Source organism: Lolium perenne, chromosome 4 (assembly GCF_019359855.2).
Source record: "Lolium perenne isolate Kyuss_39 chromosome 4, Kyuss_2.0, whole genome shotgun sequence".
In the NCBI taxonomy this organism is placed as follows: Eukaryota; Viridiplantae; Streptophyta; class Magnoliopsida; order Poales; family Poaceae; genus Lolium; species Lolium perenne.
The window spans coordinates 315,002,408-315,020,308 of NC_067247.2; the positions used below are offsets into that span (position 1 = coordinate 315,002,408).

Genomic DNA, 17,901 nt, shown 5'->3' on the forward strand with positions numbered 1-17,901 from the left:
ATATTCTTGACTGAGCTATTAGTTCTTATACTAATACAAACACGGTCTGCTCGAGCCATTCTCTTGAACGATCGAGTACATGATTTTGTTCTCAGACGGCATTTCTGAGATTCTCCGGAGACCGTTTTTTTTGGGTACTCACAGGCACAGAAAAAATACCGGCTTCTATTTACTAATTTGGTCAAAATTTAAATAATTTATTAAAATTTAGACAAATTTTAAAATTTACTTGAAAAATTAATATGGTATTTTGACCGATATTTCCAGTAACCGGTAATGCCGGTGTCCACGGTATTTTTTTGAGAACAAGAAAAAAAAACATTATTACTCTTCTGCTGATGTGTATGCATCGGTTTATTACTGTTCCTGCTCTCTTCTCGTCGGTATTTTTTTTAGCCCCGGCCATCACTGCTGATGTATGCATGGGTTTAGACAACTAGCTAGGAGAGTTTTCACTAAAAAAGAACACTAGGAGCCTAGGAGAGTTCTATAACAGGCAACTCGCTAACGACACGGTTTGCCTCAACGGGACGAAGCTACATTGACATTGACTTGACCTGGACAACAATCAGAGAGCTTGTTGGTAATCCATATAGTCCCTGGATATCGGGCTATCTCACTCCCTCGATCAGAAACCAGGGTCCACAGCTTAACTGAGCCACTCACATCTCGATCGTCCAAGTCGCCAAATCATCCTCCTGTTTGAGAATCGAGATCCCTCCTCGGTGTTGAGCATGGTTCACCCAGGCACGGAAACTCCGGCGGGCGACGTGGAGATGGGAAACCAAGCAGCTGAGAGCCCAGCCATGAACCAGCAGCAGCAGCAGCTTGGCCGGCAACAACCGACCCCCTGGGCCGGCAACAACGCCAACACGCTGCTGGTGGTGGCCACGCTGATCACCACACTCTCGTACCAGATCGGCACCAGTCTCCCCGGCGGCTACTGGCAGGAGACCAAGATGCAGGACGGCAAGATGTTGTACCGCGCCGGCGACCCCATCATGCGCGACCTGCAGAACGCCAGGTACGTACCCTGCAATGCGCGACCTTGCGCCGGCGATCCCATCGGCATTCGGCTTGTGGGTATTACAATTTCCGGGGCTCTGTGGCAGGTACTGGGTGTTCATGGTGGCGAGCTGGGCGGGGTTCGTGAGCTCAACGTTGATGACGCTGAGCCTACTGGTGGGGATAGCGGTGGACTCGTGGCAGGTGCGGGGGTCATTCCTGGTGGCCTACTCCAGCCTCTTCCTCACCTTCGCCGTGACGGGAAACAGGTCCAAGCTCCCCCTCGACATCCTCCTCTGGGCGGGCAGCCTCGCCTTCTTCTGGGGCGCCATCTACTTCCGTCCGGAGCACCGCACGTACATCGTTCGAGTGCTCCGCTTCTTCAAACCTGCAACCACATCAACTCATTGATGGATCCCACGTCGAGCCCATTAGGCCATTGCATACTTAATTTATTGGTCATCCCTAATAAGGGACTATAGAACTCACCCTCGGTCCCAATGTCCCAATACATGTTGCGTCCTCGTTTTGTGTGTGTTTTAACTTTGACCATTCATCATTTGTTTTATAATATATAAGTGTTACTGTATTTGTTATGAAAATATCCAATGAGCCAAAGTTTAGCCTCGGTTTTGATAATGTCGAGGAGTATAGTAGGGGGGCGAACTTGTGGTTGAAAACTCTAGCATTTCGCTCCTTCCTAATAATCCAACTAACAAGCATGATTAGGGAGGCCAAAGCCTTCCGGTTTGTCATTGCTTTGTTCAACATCTCCGCCCACCATTCCTCAAGGGTGAGATCGTCCACCCACTTATGGAACGGAGGGGATGCAAATCCAACACTTCACCATTCCTCAAGTGTTATTTGTTATATATAAAAATATTATTACAAGTTTTACTCACACACAAATTTAATGTGGTGTGCTATTTTTTGTTGGTAAGTTTGTGTTCGATGGGTACACGTTCGGCACCATCAGATGGTAGAACACATGGGAGCCATTGTGAAGGACGATTTTTTTAGGCTAGTGGTGATATTTATTGTAGCCAAGAGAAAGCAGTTCAGATTTTTCAGATAAAAGATGTGGAGAAGATGAAGACGAGAGAATGCACCTGCCCCATGCTTGGGACATCCCCTGAACATCCCGTGCGTGCATATGCACTATTGATTGTTTGGTAGTTTTTTCGAGATAAAAAATATAGGATTTTTTTTTGATGCATGTGGTACAATGTCTCCTTTGCATGGTATCTTCGTCGATATGTGATTCTTACTAAAGATAATCTTGTAAAGCGCAACTGGCAAGGATGTACGAAATGTGTGTTCTGTCACGAGGAAGAGACAATAAAACACCTTTTCTTCAAATGTCGAGTTGCTAGATCTATATGGTCAATCATTCAGATAGGTTCTACCTTATACCCTCCCCGTAGCATTGCAAATATTTTTGGCAATTGGCTAAATGGGGTGGATTCTAGGTACAAAACTATTATCAGAGTGGGAGCGATTGCGGTTGCATGGTCGCTGTGGCTATGTAGGAACGACAAGGTTTTTAATGACAAAAATTCTTCTCTTATGCAGGTCATCTACCGGTGTACGGCTTTGCTCCGTTGATGGTCACCACTTCAGCGTTTGGAGGATCGCGACCTCTTTATGGAGGTGTCTACACGATTGGAGAACACGGTCACGGAGTTTATTTCCCAACATGGGGGGCTGCATAGTCGGAGGATTGAAGCCAACGGAGCGTCATAGTAGTTGGCTTTTATCCTTTTTTATTGCATATCGATGGATCCTAGACTTCTGAACGGCTGTGTGCATCCTGGTTATGCAGAGGCTGGGTGTAATGCTTAAAACTTTTTTGAGCAATAAAGCGCCCCTTATCGAAAAAATGTTGTACAATGTCTCTATCTCATCTATTACTGCACATATTTGATTTTGCATGCACATATTTGAATTGGTTATATGTGGAATAAATATCAAAGTAATATTTTTAACAGGTGTTTTTATTTTGTTGATATCTTTTGAACAAGCCAAAAAAAAATCATAACCTTAACATGGAAACACATTGAAACGTCATGGTTCAGAATAAAAGATATTCAGTCTTTTTCATCTTGTTTTTAATTAATATATATTTATGGTTTGAACTCTAAGGAAAATACAAATTTTCTAAATATGATGAACAAAGTTTGAAACATAGTAAATAAATTGTTTCAAAACAGTATTTCACCCCATATCATTAAAATTTTCAAAGTTTTATAAGGTTTCACAGTCGATTTTCAATTATTTTCAATAAATATTCAACATTTGTCTTGTTTAGTATTCAAAGCCATCATCGAATTGAACAACTGATTTAAAAACTGCAAAATTTTCAAGTATTAGAAGTTGTTCACATAAGAGCATCTCCAAGAGATGATGTAGATGTAAAATAACCACATTTACATCACATTGGAGCAAAATAACAGCTTCAGCAGATGATGTAGATGGAAAAAATGGCCCAATTTTTTTTTTTACATCGCGATATATAATTTGCATCATGCGATAGTGACTATATACATCACCTGGGAGGTGATGTATCACATAAAACCGGTCGCGCCACGCAAGCCAACAGCCACTGTATTGGTCATCGCTAATAAGGGACTATAGCACTCCCTTGGTCTCAATGTCCCAATACATGTTGTGGCCTCGTTTTGTTTGTTTTAACTTTGACGACTCATCATTTGATTTATAAGATGAGTGTTATTTGTTATAGAAAATGTCATTAAAAACTTTATTGAAGTACAAATTAAATGTGTCGCGGTACGTTCTGAATGGTAAGTTTGTGTTTGGTACGGTATGAGTTTGACATGATCAGATGGTAGAACACATGGGAGCGGTTGCGAAGGACAACTATTTATTAAGGCCCGACGAACTCTAAAGCAGAAAAAATTGATGCAAAATATGAGACATTAATGCTTTATACTATAATTGTAAGCACCAAGCTCACTGGCTTCCGGTTCTTGGTGCCGATGCAATGCCTGGTAGAGCCGTAGAGGTGTATCTGTAGCCAACGAAAAGTAGTTCAGATTTTTCAGATAGAAGATATGGAGAACACGACGAAGATCGAGAGAAATACACATGCCCCATGCACCATTGATTGTTTGTTAGTTGCTTTGGGATTTTTAAAAATAGGAAAAGTTGTGCATGCATGTGGTACAATGTCTACACCACCACTATCACTCAAATCTATCAGTGCACATATTTTATTTTGCATGCACAGGTTTCAATTGGATATATTTGTTGTAATAAATAACAAAATAAAAAACTTTTTAATATGTGTTTTTATTTTTCTGATTTTAAACAAGCTAAACAATAACACAATTTGAAACCTTAATTCCGAAACACAATGAAGCGTCACATATGTGTTAGAAAACATGTGTTGTTTGTTATAAGAAAATATCATGAAAAACTTTATTCAAGTACAAAATGATCAGATGGTAGAACACACTAAAGCAGAAAAATTGATGCAAAATACTTTGATCGTAAGCACCAACCATACTAGCTTCCGGTTATTGGTGTTGATGCAATGCCTGGTGCTGGTATTTTTGTAGCCATCAGAAAGCAGTTCAGATTTTTCAGATAAAAGTTGTGGAGAAGATGAACACGAGAGAATGCTCTTGTCCCATGCATAGGACATCCCCTGAACATCCCGTGCATGCATGCACCATTGATTGTTTGGTAGTTTCTTTGAGATTTAAAAATATAGGATATTTTTTTGGATGCGTGTGGTACAATCTCTCTCTCTCTCTCTCTCTCTCTCTCTCTCTCTCTCTCTCTCTCTCTCTCTCTCTCTCTCTCTCTCTCTCTCTCTCTCACTCATCTATTAGTGCTCATTTTTTTATTTTGCATGCACATATTTAAATTGATTATATGTGGAATAAATATCAAATTAATATTATTTTAACATGTGTCTTTATTTTGCTGATATCTTTTGAACAAGCTAAAAAAGTTAAAAATCAAAACCTTAATATTGAAACACAATGAAACGTCTTGGTTCACAATAAAATATCATTAATTTGCCTCCGAGCATCGCCCCCCTCCCCCCCCCCCCCAACGCGCTCTGAGCTCGCTACAGTACATGTCCTCTTCTCCCTCCTCACCGGGCCGCTCCTTCCTCCTCTCCGCCGGAATAGCCGGCCGGAGATGGAGAGGAGAAGGCGCCGAAGTAGATATTAGTAGTATTAGGTTTACTTTATGGTCCTATGTGGCGTATGGCGTTGATGCCAGGAGAGAGGTGGCGGATCCGAGCTGCGGATCTGGCACTGCATCATCTTCTTCCTCGACCTCATGGAGCTTCGGCGGTCGGAGCCAAAGGTGTGGCGGTGGAGGGAGATGAAGATCTCCGTAAATAAGGCTGTTTCTCGTGGATCTGGTAATCGGCGATGCAGCGGTGGCCTCCTCCTCTCTGTTCATCATGGTGGTGAGAGAGAAGAGGGTTGGCTACTTTCTGCCTGTGGCTGGTTCCCGCATATGCAGCAGGGGAGCATCATGGCTTCTCGTCGGAGGACTTCCACGGTGCCTCTGTCGTCGTATTTCATGGCCGAAGGGTGGCCCCTCCACCCTCGTGCGACGGTGTTAGGCTGTCCTCAAGGCATCAGCAACCTCCAAGCATTCCTTCCAGTTCGGAGGCCTTCGGCCAGTTTCGCCGGATTTGTCTCCCACCTCTGCGCCCCAAGTGGTTTCGTCCCCGGCGCCGTAGAGGTTGACTCCGGCGAGCTATGGCGCGGTGAAGAAGGAGATGGACCTGATCGCTTTTTCTGGTTTTATTTCAAGGTCCCCAGTGCAATTTGTAAGGGTCAGCTTGTACTTTTTATTTTTCTTTCGGCCTTATCTGCAAAATGTACTCCACCGCTGAAGAAATGAAGCCCTAGGTCCTTCGGGACCTCTCCTGTTAATTTTTTTTTTACCTCCGTTTCAAAAATTTCGTAAACACCAAGCATAGTAGCTTCCAGTTCTTGGTGCTGATGCAATGCCTAGTGGAGGTATTTTTGTGCCAGTAGTGTGTTTTTAAACAGTAATTGTACTAGTGAGACACGATTATTATCCATACGTGCAAAACCCTTTTGGAAGGTACTACGTACAGATTATATATTCGATCACCGGCCAACACGTCACCTGATATATCATCTCACGTACATCATGCATCCTGGGAATGATTAGTTGCGTACGCGTTGTCAACTCGATGCGACATTCTTAACTGAGTTATTAGTTCTTAATTCTACTACTCAGTTAAGGATTCGGTCGCACTCGGGCAGGCAAGGGTAAGGTTCTGACGTGCGAGCAGACAAACGCGGTCTGGTCGATCCACTCTCTTCAACGATCGAGCCCCGGCCAGCACTACTGCACTGGTGGATGTACCGGTTTACTGTTACTGCTGATGAGAAGTTAAATTGTACTGCTGAGACACGATTATTAGGAGATCACCTTTTACTCCCAACTGCTCTTGGAACCCGAGTACAGATTATTGCAGACTCAGTCATGTACTTCCATGCATAGTGGCTTCGCATTGTACCTCCATTGAACCCTTCCACACGCTCGCGCGCCACAAAGAAACACAATACTTTTCTTTGTGCTCGATAGACCACTAGTAAACTTTCACTAAAAAAAACACCTCTAGGAGAGTTCTATAAGAGGCAGTTCGCGAACGACACGGTTTGCGCTCTACGGGACAAAGCTACATTGACTTGACCTGGAGCTGGAGAAGCGCGGAGAGCTGGTAGTCCATATATTCCCTGGACATCGTGCTCTCTCACTCCCTCAATCGGTAACCAGCGTCCGCAACTTAACTGGACCACTCACACATCTCAGTCCAAGTCGCCACAAGGAGGTACACCGCATTGTCGTCGTCTTCGAGAATCGAGATCCCTCCTCGCCTCGGTGTTGAGCATGGATCACCAGCCAGTTCACCCAGGCCCGGAGAGTCCGGTGGTCGACTTGGAGATGGGCCACCAAGCAGCCGAGAGCACGGCCGTGAACCAGCAGCGCATCGGCTGGCACCGGCCGAACCCATGGGCCAGCCACGACGCCAACACGCTGCTGGTGGTGGCCACGCTGATCACCACGCTCTCGTACCAGATCGGCACCAGTCTCCCCGGCGGGTACTGGCAGGAGACCCAGATGCAGGACGGCAAGATGCTGTACCGCGCCGGCGACCCCATCATGCGCGACCTGCAGAACGCCAGGTACGTGCGTGCGTACCGTTCGATCGATCGATAGATCGGCTGGTGGGGTGTGGGCATCACGATTTTCATGATGGCGCTTGTAGATACTGGATGTTCATGGTGGCGAGCTGGACGGGGTTGATCAGCTCCATGTTGATGACGATGAGCCTACTGGTGGGGATAGCGGTGGACTCGTGGCACGTGCGGTGGTCCTTCGTGGTCGCCTACTCCAGCCTCCTCCTCACCTTCGTCTTGTCCGGGAACCGGACCAAGCTGCACATCGACATCATCTTCTGGGCCGGCAGCCTCGCTTTCTTCTGGGTCGTCATCTACTTCCGTCCCGAGCACCGCAAGCGCATCGTTCAAGTGCTCCGCTCTATTCCTGCAACCACAGCAACTAATTCAACCAGTTGACGGATCCCACGTCCAGCCCATTCCGCCATTCCTGCAACCACAGCAAAATTTGGTCATCGCTAAAAAACTAGACTGTCGAGTCCGGAGCCCATTAGTATATAGCACACCCTCGGTCCCAATGTCCCAATGCATGTCGAGTCCTCTTGGGTGTTTTAACTTTAACTATTCGTCTATTCATTTGAGTACATGTGTTGTTTGTTATAGAAAATATCATTAACAACTTTATGCAAGTAAAAAAATTAATGTGTTGTAGTAATTCCCAATTGTAAATTTATGGTCGGTGTGGTACGCGATCAACACGATCAGATGGCAGCACAATGGAAGCGGTTATGAAGGACGACTTTAAAAAAAAGTCGGGCCAACTCTGAAGCAGAACAAATTAATGAAAAATATTAAAATTGTGTATAGACACTAATGCACCAAGCTCACTGGCTTCCGGTTCTCGGTGCTGATGCAATGTCTGGTGGCGATGTTTTATAGATAACATAAAGTGATTCAGATTTTTCGGATAGAAGATATGGAGAAGATGAAGAAGACCTCGAAAAATGGAGTTGTCCCATGCACCGGACCTATGGTGCATGCATGCACCATTGATTGCATGTGGTACTTCACCACCACCACTCTCTCTCATCTATTATTGAACTTTTTTTGCATGCACATATTTGCATTCGTTATATGTGTTGGAATAAATATAAAAATAAAAATCTCTTCTAATCCATATTTTTATTTCGTTGATATCTTTTAAACAAGCTAAATATTAACAATTTAAAACATCATTTTCAAAACACAATGAAATATCATGATTCACAATGAAACATCATGATTCATAATAAACATATTTGGTGTTTTATCTTGTTTTTCATCAATGTATTTTATGGTTTGAACTCTAAGGAAAGTACCAGTTATTTTTCTAACTATGAAGAACAAAGTTTGAAACACAGGAAATAAATTGTTTTTCAAGCAACCCTGCAAGTAAAGTAAATGCCTTGTGTCCCCAAATCCACTTTGTGGTTGTCAAACACAAGGTTGCACGTAATTAAATATCAAAAGTAATAATAAAATAAGTAGTAAACTAAACTAGATGAAATAACTAAGTAGAAAACTGTAAAGAGATTGATTATTTTTGGTGCTTTGGATGCAAATAAGAAAGATAAATATTTTTGTATTTTTGGAAAAAAATAGTTCAACAAATAGAAAACAAGGTAAATGCAATATAAAGGTGTTGCTTATGATAAAATTTGGGCCGGGGTTCATGGGTTCACTTGACTATTCTCTCGTAAAGTTGTGGTGGACAAAAAACAATTCATCAATGAGATATGAAGGTACAAATAATATTATATATAAGATCAGAATCAATATAGGCATCACGTCCTAACATAGAGATGATGCAACACACCTCTCTTATGCTCCACAAGAATGAAACTCCATCAATCTTGTATTAAGAATTAATAGAGCATAGCAATAAATACTTTGACATGAAGTTTGAGTATCAAATATGCTACCTTGAACAAACAAGATCATAATTACTGTCACATGATGAACATATCACATGCATTCACTTTATCCCTAATGAGGTAGCAAAGGAAAGGCAAAGCCATAATAGCTCTTGAACATATTGTCACTATCCAACCACTAAAACACTGCTACTCCATCTAACACACACATCACCCAACACACGCTCTTGCATATATAGATGTTGGATCAGAACATAAACTTAAGCACGGGGTACATAATATGTATCTACCAATATATCTCACAAATATAATAAGATCTGATCTGATATAACAATATTATAGAACAAGGAGCCACCACATAAATATTACAAATATGGCCATAATCATGATAGGCAACTCATATGGCACTAAGTTCTATGAAGAACATGTGAGAAATAGATCAAGATACTACCGCAAACTCGTAGTACAGAGGTGGACTACTCCCTCTTGATCATGGTGATGGTGATGAAGATGTTGGAGAATGTGGAGATCCCTCCGGTGGTGATCCTGGCGGAGTCCCCCACCTCAAATCTTCTCTACAACAGCCTCCATTTTGGTGTTTCTGTCTTTCTGCGGTCCTCTCCTCCCAAGAACTCTTCGGATCCATATATAGGGGTTTTTAGGGCAAAACAAGTCGGCTCGTGAAAGAATTAGGGCAAACGGGAGCTCGAGGGCTGAACAGAGGTGGGTGGCGCGGCCCAGAAGTCTGGCCGCGCCACCTGGCCTCGTTTGCCCCTCGGGCCTCTCCTGGTGTGCTTCAAAAGTCCATTGTGTTCCTCCAGATGGAAAAATGATGCTCCAAAACTCCTAGGTCAATTTGACTCTGTATAGGTCCCTCGAAGTGAAAATACGCTAAACAAGGTTTCCCTGTTCTGCAGGGTTATAAACCAAATAAAGGGGATCATTGGTAAATCCCCATAAATCAATGTAAACATGGTATCATCATCATACATGTTGCAAATATGTGGGAATTCAATATGATAAAGAACACAGTTCATATATGCATTTTACAGGCATCACACACACACACACACACATACACACAAACACACTTCTCCGTTGTTGGAGCCATGCAAAGCTCTGGGTTTCCGCTTTGGTGCTGGCAGACGTGGAAGATGAGAAATGCTTGGAGAAGGTACCTAGGGTTACCCTCTCTCAAATCTTGTTGATGCATCATATCAAATAGCTCGACATTTTCCCTCGGAGGTGCACCTAGGGTTACCCTCTCTCAAATCTTGTTGCAAGACTTCTTTGACGGTACCTGGTGCTTTGTCCGCCCATCCAAATGGCAACAGCGTGCAACCTTTGTGCCAAGAGGCCACCCATCAATTTTTGGTGGTCTCTCGCTTCCACGTATTGCACTGGTATCAGATTTGGATCTGGTGCATCCAGCCATGACCCAAGATCACTTCCCTCCCCATTCAACGAAGATGGTGTCGGTCTCTATGGCGAGCGCCGCTCTAGGGCCATGCTTCCTGGCCGGTTAGGTGCGCCTTCCGGCATCCCCTCTCAAACAGCAGTGTTCAAGCTCACGACAAACATCATTGCATCGCCTATGGATCTTGCAGAGACTAGAAACTGGCACGGCCTTGCGGGTTGCAACCATCGTGCCCTCCATAGGCATCAGTTCTGTGTGGTCCTAGTCCTAGAGCACAACCTAGACCCAATCCATGTCTTTTCCAACGCAACACAAATGAGTGGTGGGCCAGGTAAGTCTAGCTCCTCCAACCCACACTCTTAGTCCTCTATTCTCATATCCCTCCACACTTGCACATATAAGTGGAGATGGGTCCCACCACGAACCATATATCTACTCACTTCATTTGCTACTTCCATTTCAGATATCCTCCGCATCCACCTTCTTGCAAGCATTGTCTCGACCAAATCGGGTGCACCAGCCATGGACCACGGCCATTAGGTAATGCCTCGGTTTTCTGCACCAAAACATCACTATTGCAGTACATAACATCAGCAACCATTTATTAAAAGAATGACACATAGGAGTTTTGAGAATAGACACTACACAGCCCCGCATCCGCGGTGTCCATGCACGCAAGTTCCCACCAAAAACATGGTTTAGAAATAGCCTATTCTATAAGTTGTTATAGAACTAATGTAATCAACTGGAATGTTTAAACTTGATCTGAATAAGAACAGTAATAAAACAAGGTAAGTTAAACTAAAACTAAAAGTAAACCAATATGGGTGTAAGAGGTGGTTTTTTGGCTTTGCTCTCACTAGTACTAGATGGGCGAATATACGTGATCCATTATTTACAAGAGATTACTTAGATAGATAAACATTGCCCACTTGATTACCGGGTTGTCACACTGTGTGCACTATACATAATTATCGCTTGTCACTCGCAAGGTAAAAGTACAGTTCCGGACCAAAGGATCCCGTGAACTCATCTTTGGAAGTCAACTCATGTACATGAATACAAGATCGCAACACATTCTAAGTTAGCGCACTAGATCATACCTCAACCTTGAACTGAGTAAACCACTCACACATGGATGAGTAACAAAATAGAGATGAATATATTATAGAGATCACAACCATATTCAATCTTACAGTTACACAAACTATGGAGGGACAGATGGGGCGTTGATGGAAATGGTGATCATGGCGGTGTGCACGGCTTAGGGTCGGCGCCTACAGTGCTGGAGTGTGCTCCTTCTCCTCCTCTTCCTTCTCTTCTCCGTTCAATGACGTGGTAGTGGTGATGAAGGTCTATGGAGGTGGAACTACCGACGAGGGGTGACCTCGGCAATGTCCATGGTTATGGACTTGGGTTTAAGGGAAATAGGAGTGCTGGTGATTTCGTCGGCTTATCAGATAAACAAGGTGGTCCGATGTTATTGCTTGGATGCTCAAAGTCGTTGAGTTCCTAGGATAGAACTAGGTTTACACCGATATGTTGTGAATCAATCTAAGTGCGCCTCCCCGTCAGGCCCGGGCGGCCACATGTGCTGGATGTGCACCTTGCACAGGGCCCCATAATTTTGGGGGCCCCAAATTTTTATATAAACCAGTATTTATATAGGAACAAAAATACAAAAGAAATAGAAGGAAGCGTGCCTACGCCTTGGAAAGCTGCAAGCGGAAGGTTTCTTCACACACGATCGTGAAGGACTTCGCGAATTGAAGTTACGAACCGACTGACGTGGGCATTACCCTTCGGGTAACCGACATTGCCGTATCCCGTATTGGCTAATTGGAGGCCCATGAAGACACCTGGAGGCAAGATGGGCCACCTGGACGGTGCGCCAGTGGAATCCTTGACGGGCAAGACAAGGAGGCAGCCGAACAAGGAAAGATTAGATCTAAAACTACTGTAAACCTAGTCGTACTCGGTTAGACCTCTTGGGACCTGGCCTCCTATATAAAGGCCAAGAGAGGGGCTGCCGAGAGACAGAATCAATCGTAGCAATACTAGCCACCAGAAGGTCCAGAGCTAGGTCACCATAGTACTTAGCCTCTCGACGAGATCTCAGCCGAACTATTCGGCACCCCATTGTAACCCATTATCATCATAATCAAGAACAGACAGGCAGGACGTAAGGGTTTTACCTCATCGAGGGCCCCAAACCTGGGTAAATCGCTCTCCCCGCTTGTCTGTGAACCGATGTCTCGTGTCAGCTTGCAGGATTCCGCTAACCCTAAGCCCCAAACGGAGGGCATTGCCGAGGAGTACCCTCGACAATCGGCGCCGTCTGTGGGAACCCTGTCGGCACAAGATCGGACATCGGCTGAACCCGTCATGTCATCGGCAGCTTCATCAACACCGTCATCGCCTCATCTGGGAAGCCCGATCCGTTTAGGCTCCTATGAATTCACCCCACATAGCGACTCGTCTCGCTCGACTTTCTCCGATCTACAAGGCAACATGGAGATGACCTTCGGGAGCGTCCACTACAACGTCAACTCGGAAGGAATCCTTCGGCTGCTGGAATCTCCCATCTCCAGATCGACGAGTCCAAGCGCATCGTCATCACTCGACCTTTCGGTTGGCCTGACAAGCCCGTCGAGTTCGCTCGCGCCTTCGACTCCCCGTTCAGCATCCTCCATGTCGGTCGGATCCGATGATCCCGCATCCTCGGAGCTAACCTCGTACTACTGCATGAACTGCGACACCAGGCACGGGCTGGGGTCGAGCGACACGCCGTTCATCTGCAATGCCCACTATTCATCGGGAGAGGACAGCATCGACAGCATCACCCAAGGAAACACCCGAAGAGTGGCGCCCCTCCAAGTTTATGTTGCTAACAGGGGAGATGGAGACCGCACCCCCCGATCCAGCATGCGAGCTAGTTTTGAGAACAGCGCCAGCAACAGCAACAGCGACCACACCATCGCAGAGGGCCAGAGGAGGAGTGGGCAGCAGCCAAGGCAGCCGTGCTTAACAACACGCCACTTCCGGCGGGAACCACGGTTGGCACTCTCAATGCTTACCGCTCCATATTGGAGAAAAATCGGGAGCGATTATCCAAGGAGCAAGCCACCCTCGAGAGACGCCTATCTGCGGCAGACCGATCCAGCGAGCGACGAAGGGGCTCGCAGGGAAGCGCCTCTCAAAGCAATCACGGAGGAGGCAAACATCGATCAAGAATGTCCAGACTCTCGGAAGACGATGCTAGAGAAATAACATCGAATTTGACCAAGTCCTTCATGACCACAGACACCGCGGGCATGCCACGACCAAAGACCGTCGCGGGAGCGACCGCCAATCTCGCTGCATATCTCATCAATCAGCGCCCTGAAGGTTCCATGGCTCAAGCCCACCGAGGCGCCCTAGAAAGTCTCGCGATATTGGGAGACAATCTGGTCCCAAGAAAGGACAAGACTATGTTGCAAGCTAGTGGCTCAAAACACCACGCGAGAGACGCTCGGGATGAAATTACTCAGAGTAGGATCGACAAAGCAAGGCGGCGACGCGCCGCCAGAGAGGAACACGACAGCGATTCTTCGGATGAGACCCAGGAGAACGACGGCGAGCTTAGGGGAGCCGATTGTTTAAGCTACAAAATTCGGGAGGCGATGCCACCCAAAAAGTTCAAACCCACCCCTACCGATGCCGCCAAGTACGATGGGCAGCAGGAGCCGAGATCCTGGATAGAGGATTATCTACAGACAGTGATTCTGCAAAAAGGGAACCAGATAGCAGAAATGCAGTGCCTGCAGCTTTACTTAAAGGACTCAGCGCGAGCCTGGCTAAGAGGTCTGCCGAAGGGTTCCATCAAGTCATGGGACGACCTAGTGGAAGCCTTCGTCGCCAACTTCCAAGCAACCTACAAAAGGCCTGTCGGGATTGAAGAGTTACGGCATTGTCAGCAAAAGCAGAAGGAGTCGATGCGCGCATACATCGGGAGATTCACCAAGCTCCTGAACGCTGCGGAAGACGTATCTGTCGACAGAGCAATCGACGCCTTCAGTGATGGCATCCGACGTGAAAGCTATATAGAAGAACTTGGACGCAAGAAGCTGAAAACCATAACCAAGTTAATGGAAATCGCCAACAGCTGGGCCGATGGTAAAGACAACGTTCGAAAGCCACGACAGCGCAGCGATGACGAAGAAGATGACCAGCCGAAGCATGATTCGGGTGGTCGAAGGGATCGCAACAAGAGAAGGAAGAACCGCAGCTATGACGACAACAACTTGGTGGCCGCAGGCTACTCTGATCGGCAGGACGATCGGTACGATGACAGGCGAGATGATCGACAGGACGGTAATCGGAACAACTCTGGGAACCGTGGCAACTATAAACCACGACAACAGAGAACCCCCAAACTACCCTACGCTGAGCAGATCAACGCCCCCTGCTACCTGCATTCATATACCGATTCCAAGGATGGTAAAATAAAGTCTAGCCACCTGCTCAGGGACTGTCGGCAGTTCATCGATATGCATAAACTCATCCAGCAGGCAGGCCAGCAACAGCATCCACCACCACCACCACCACCACCCCCACCGCAACACCAGGTCCAGCAAGCTCAACCTCATCAACCCAACGAGGCGTTTCCACCACCACGTGGGCAGATGAGTATGATCCACAGGGCAGGCGTTTCAAGGAGAGAAATAAAGAAGCTCACCCGAGAAATCAACCTGGCAGAAAGCATCATGGCGAACATCCCTGAGTATGTCGAGTGGTCGTCTCAGAACATCACGTTCAGCCGAGCGGATCACCCGATGACTATACCAAAACTAGGACATGCTGCCCTAGTGGTCGAAGCACAGATAGGAGGATTCAAGATGAGCAAAGTCTTCATGGACGGAGGAAGTGGACTCAATTTGATATTCCTTGACACAATCCAAAGTATGGGGATCACCATGAGAATGCTAGAAGAATCAGACACCCGCTTCCATGGGATCCTCCCTACTTTGCCAGCGTACTCTCTTGGCAAAGCGTACCTGAACGTCGTCTTTGGTACACCCGACAATTTCAGGAAGGAGAAGATCGAGTTCGAAGTCGTGAACTGGGAGTCGCAGTATCACGCTATACTCGGGAGACCAGCTTATGCCAAGTTCATGGCTGTACCGCACTACGCATACCTCAAGCTGAAAATGCCTGGGAACAATGGGACAAACATTACAGTCTATGGAATTTTTTCACGCTCGGACAATTGTGATCGGGACTTTCAGAGGATTGCTGCTAAGTTTGGCCCGAGGCAGGAAATTGCTGACCTTCCGCCGAAGACCTCGTCACGCAGTATTAAGGAAGAAGAACGCGTTAGAGGGGCAAAGAAGAAGTCTGCTGACCCCGCCCTTGAAGCTTCGGCAGTACAAACTTCGGCAGCCCAAGTTTTGGCAGCAAAAGCTTCGGCAGTTGACGATGCAGAAGATATAGGAGGCAGCAAGACACTGACAATCGCTGCCCAGATCCCTGGCGAAGTCGACGGCGCTTCAAAAAACACCAACACAGTGACCAAGCCAGAAGATGAGAAGAACCCCTTCAATACTTAAGCAATCTACTAGCATTTAGTTTTATTTTCCTTTCAAACAGGGCTTTCCCTTTTTTCGCCCTTTAGTCCAACGTTTTTTTATTAATAAGAACTCAAGTTTCGATTCCCTGAAAAGCTTTGCAGTTGACCGGAGCACCTAAACCGCATCTTTGTAAATCTTGGTAAACGATGGTCCAACACAGTACGCGGCAAAGGATCGTGCTCCGAAAAATGCCTCTACGAGTGCTACAGGATGCAGAATAAACAAGGACATTAACCCTTCCCTCTGCTATAGATGCCTCTACGAGCGCCGTAAATAGCAAAGAGTCCAGAAGTACACATCAACATAACCCACGTTCGATATTTTGCTTATGGAAATATCAAGGAACAACGGGTTCACCGGCAGTCATTACACCCGAATAATTCGGGAGTGGCTGTCGAAGCATACATCGGTTGAAGGCAAAGTTGCGCATACAACGGGATTAGCAAAACCCGCAACACGAGCTGATCACTCAAAAGTTTTGCCGACCAACGAAATAAACACACGACTAAAACGAGCAATTAAGATTTGCTCCTTCAAAATTTGCCAACGGCATCAACGTGGTAAAAATACATATACATGTGTCTACCAAATAATAAACGATCCTAACACTTGGATCAAGTAATTATAACATCTATACAAACAACCTTAATTCCTGAAATCACCCTTGCGGAGTGTCTTTCCCTTCAGGTGCTTCGAGTCCTTCTCCAGCTTGTCGACAATCATATTGGCAGGAAGTAAAACCTTCGGATACAGCGCCTCCAAGTCACCAGTTGCATTGGCAATGGACAGTAAATTCGACGAAGGATAACGCGCAAGTACAAGAGCAAGCGTAAATCTGGCCCCTGCAAAGACCTGAGCTCGCACCAAGTCCCGAATCTTCTTGGTATTCCCAAACTCCGACATCAAAGTTAATAGTGTGGGGGGAACTCTGTTCAAGGGAAACATTGTCCTCCAAACTACCCTCAAGGCTTTGTAGCACTTGTCGAAGAAGTGGTGAACCTGTTGGACCCGATCCTGAAACTGTGCAACAGCCGACGCCTTCGACTGCTCCCGCAAAAAAATTTCTTCGGCTGACGACAACTGGGTCAGCGCGTGTACACGCTCGTGAACCCGCTTGTTCTCCTCCGCACGATTCAGCGATATGACTGGCAGAGCAATCAATAAAAGATCAGGCGACACGTTTCTGGTGGAAGAGTAATGAATACAAGGGTCAGGGGACTTAGAGCAGGTCTAACAGGCCCCTTATTTCTATGCCCCGTATAACGCGAGTTTTTCGCCCCGTATCCCAAAAGTGCGTCTTGCTGAACCATTTCGTCTAGCAGACCCCGTATTTCGCCCTGTATTTTTAAAAATTAAAACCCCGGGAAAATTAAACCATAGTTCATTCATTGATCATACACTTGATCATACATATACATAGCGATCTACTGCGATCCTAGCTACTCGAGGATGATGAATGGCACGAAGGGCCCCCTGGCGGCAGCCTCCTCCTCCGCCCTGGCGGCAGCCTCCTTCGCCTGGAATTCCGCCACGGCGGCGATGGCCGCCGCCTCCTCCTCTGCCTCCGCCCGAGCTTTCTCGGTGGCATCCGCCTCGGATTCGGCCAGCGCACGCCGGATGGCCGCGTCCTCCTCCGCCGCCTCCTCTTCCTCCTCGCCGCCTCCGCTTCCACCGCCGCTGGTGCTGCCGATGGTCGCCCTCCATGCCGCCTTCGCCGCGCGGTCGCGCTGCCACTGCGCGCGCCACTTCTCGAAGGCTTCGCCGCTCATCGGCTTGAGCGGCGGGTCTTGCCGGTACCACCTCCCACGCGCGGC

At 46.5% G+C, this 17,901-nt stretch overlaps 2 protein-coding genes across 2 annotated transcripts; both read left to right on the top strand.

Moving 5' to 3' along the window:
- The first annotated feature begins 628 nt into the window (after positions 1-628).
- LOC127296187 (uncharacterized) lies at positions 629-1,621 on the top strand. The gene is made up of 2 exons (XM_051326220.2): positions 629-1,024; positions 1,113-1,621. Exons 1-2 carry the CDS (start codon positions 735-737, stop codon positions 1,414-1,416), a joined length of 594 nt encoding a protein of 197 aa, XP_051182180.1. The 5' UTR covers positions 629-734; the 3' UTR covers positions 1,417-1,621.
- A 5,080-nt stretch (positions 1,622-6,701) lies between these two features.
- LOC127296186 (uncharacterized) lies at positions 6,702-7,985 on the top strand. The gene is made up of 2 exons (XM_051326219.2): positions 6,702-7,214; positions 7,298-7,985. Exons 1-2 carry the CDS (start codon positions 6,919-6,921, stop codon positions 7,605-7,607), a joined length of 606 nt encoding a protein of 201 aa, XP_051182179.1. The 5' UTR covers positions 6,702-6,918; the 3' UTR covers positions 7,608-7,985.
- The last annotated feature ends 9,916 nt before the right edge of the window (positions 7,986-17,901 follow it).

Coding starts and splice junctions, on each gene's coding strand:
- LOC127296187 (XM_051326220.2), top strand. CDS start 735: ATGGTTCACCCAGGCACGGAAACTCCGGCGGGCGACGTGGAGATGGGA. Junction 1,025..1,112: donor CGCGACCTGCAGAACGCCAG/GTACGTACCCTG, acceptor GCTCTGTGGCAG/GTACTGGGTGTTCATGGTGG.
- LOC127296186 (XM_051326219.2), top strand. CDS start 6,919: ATGGATCACCAGCCAGTTCACCCAGGCCCGGAGAGTCCGGTGGTCGAC. Junction 7,215..7,297: donor CGCGACCTGCAGAACGCCAG/GTACGTGCGTGC, acceptor TGGCGCTTGTAG/ATACTGGATGTTCATGGTGG.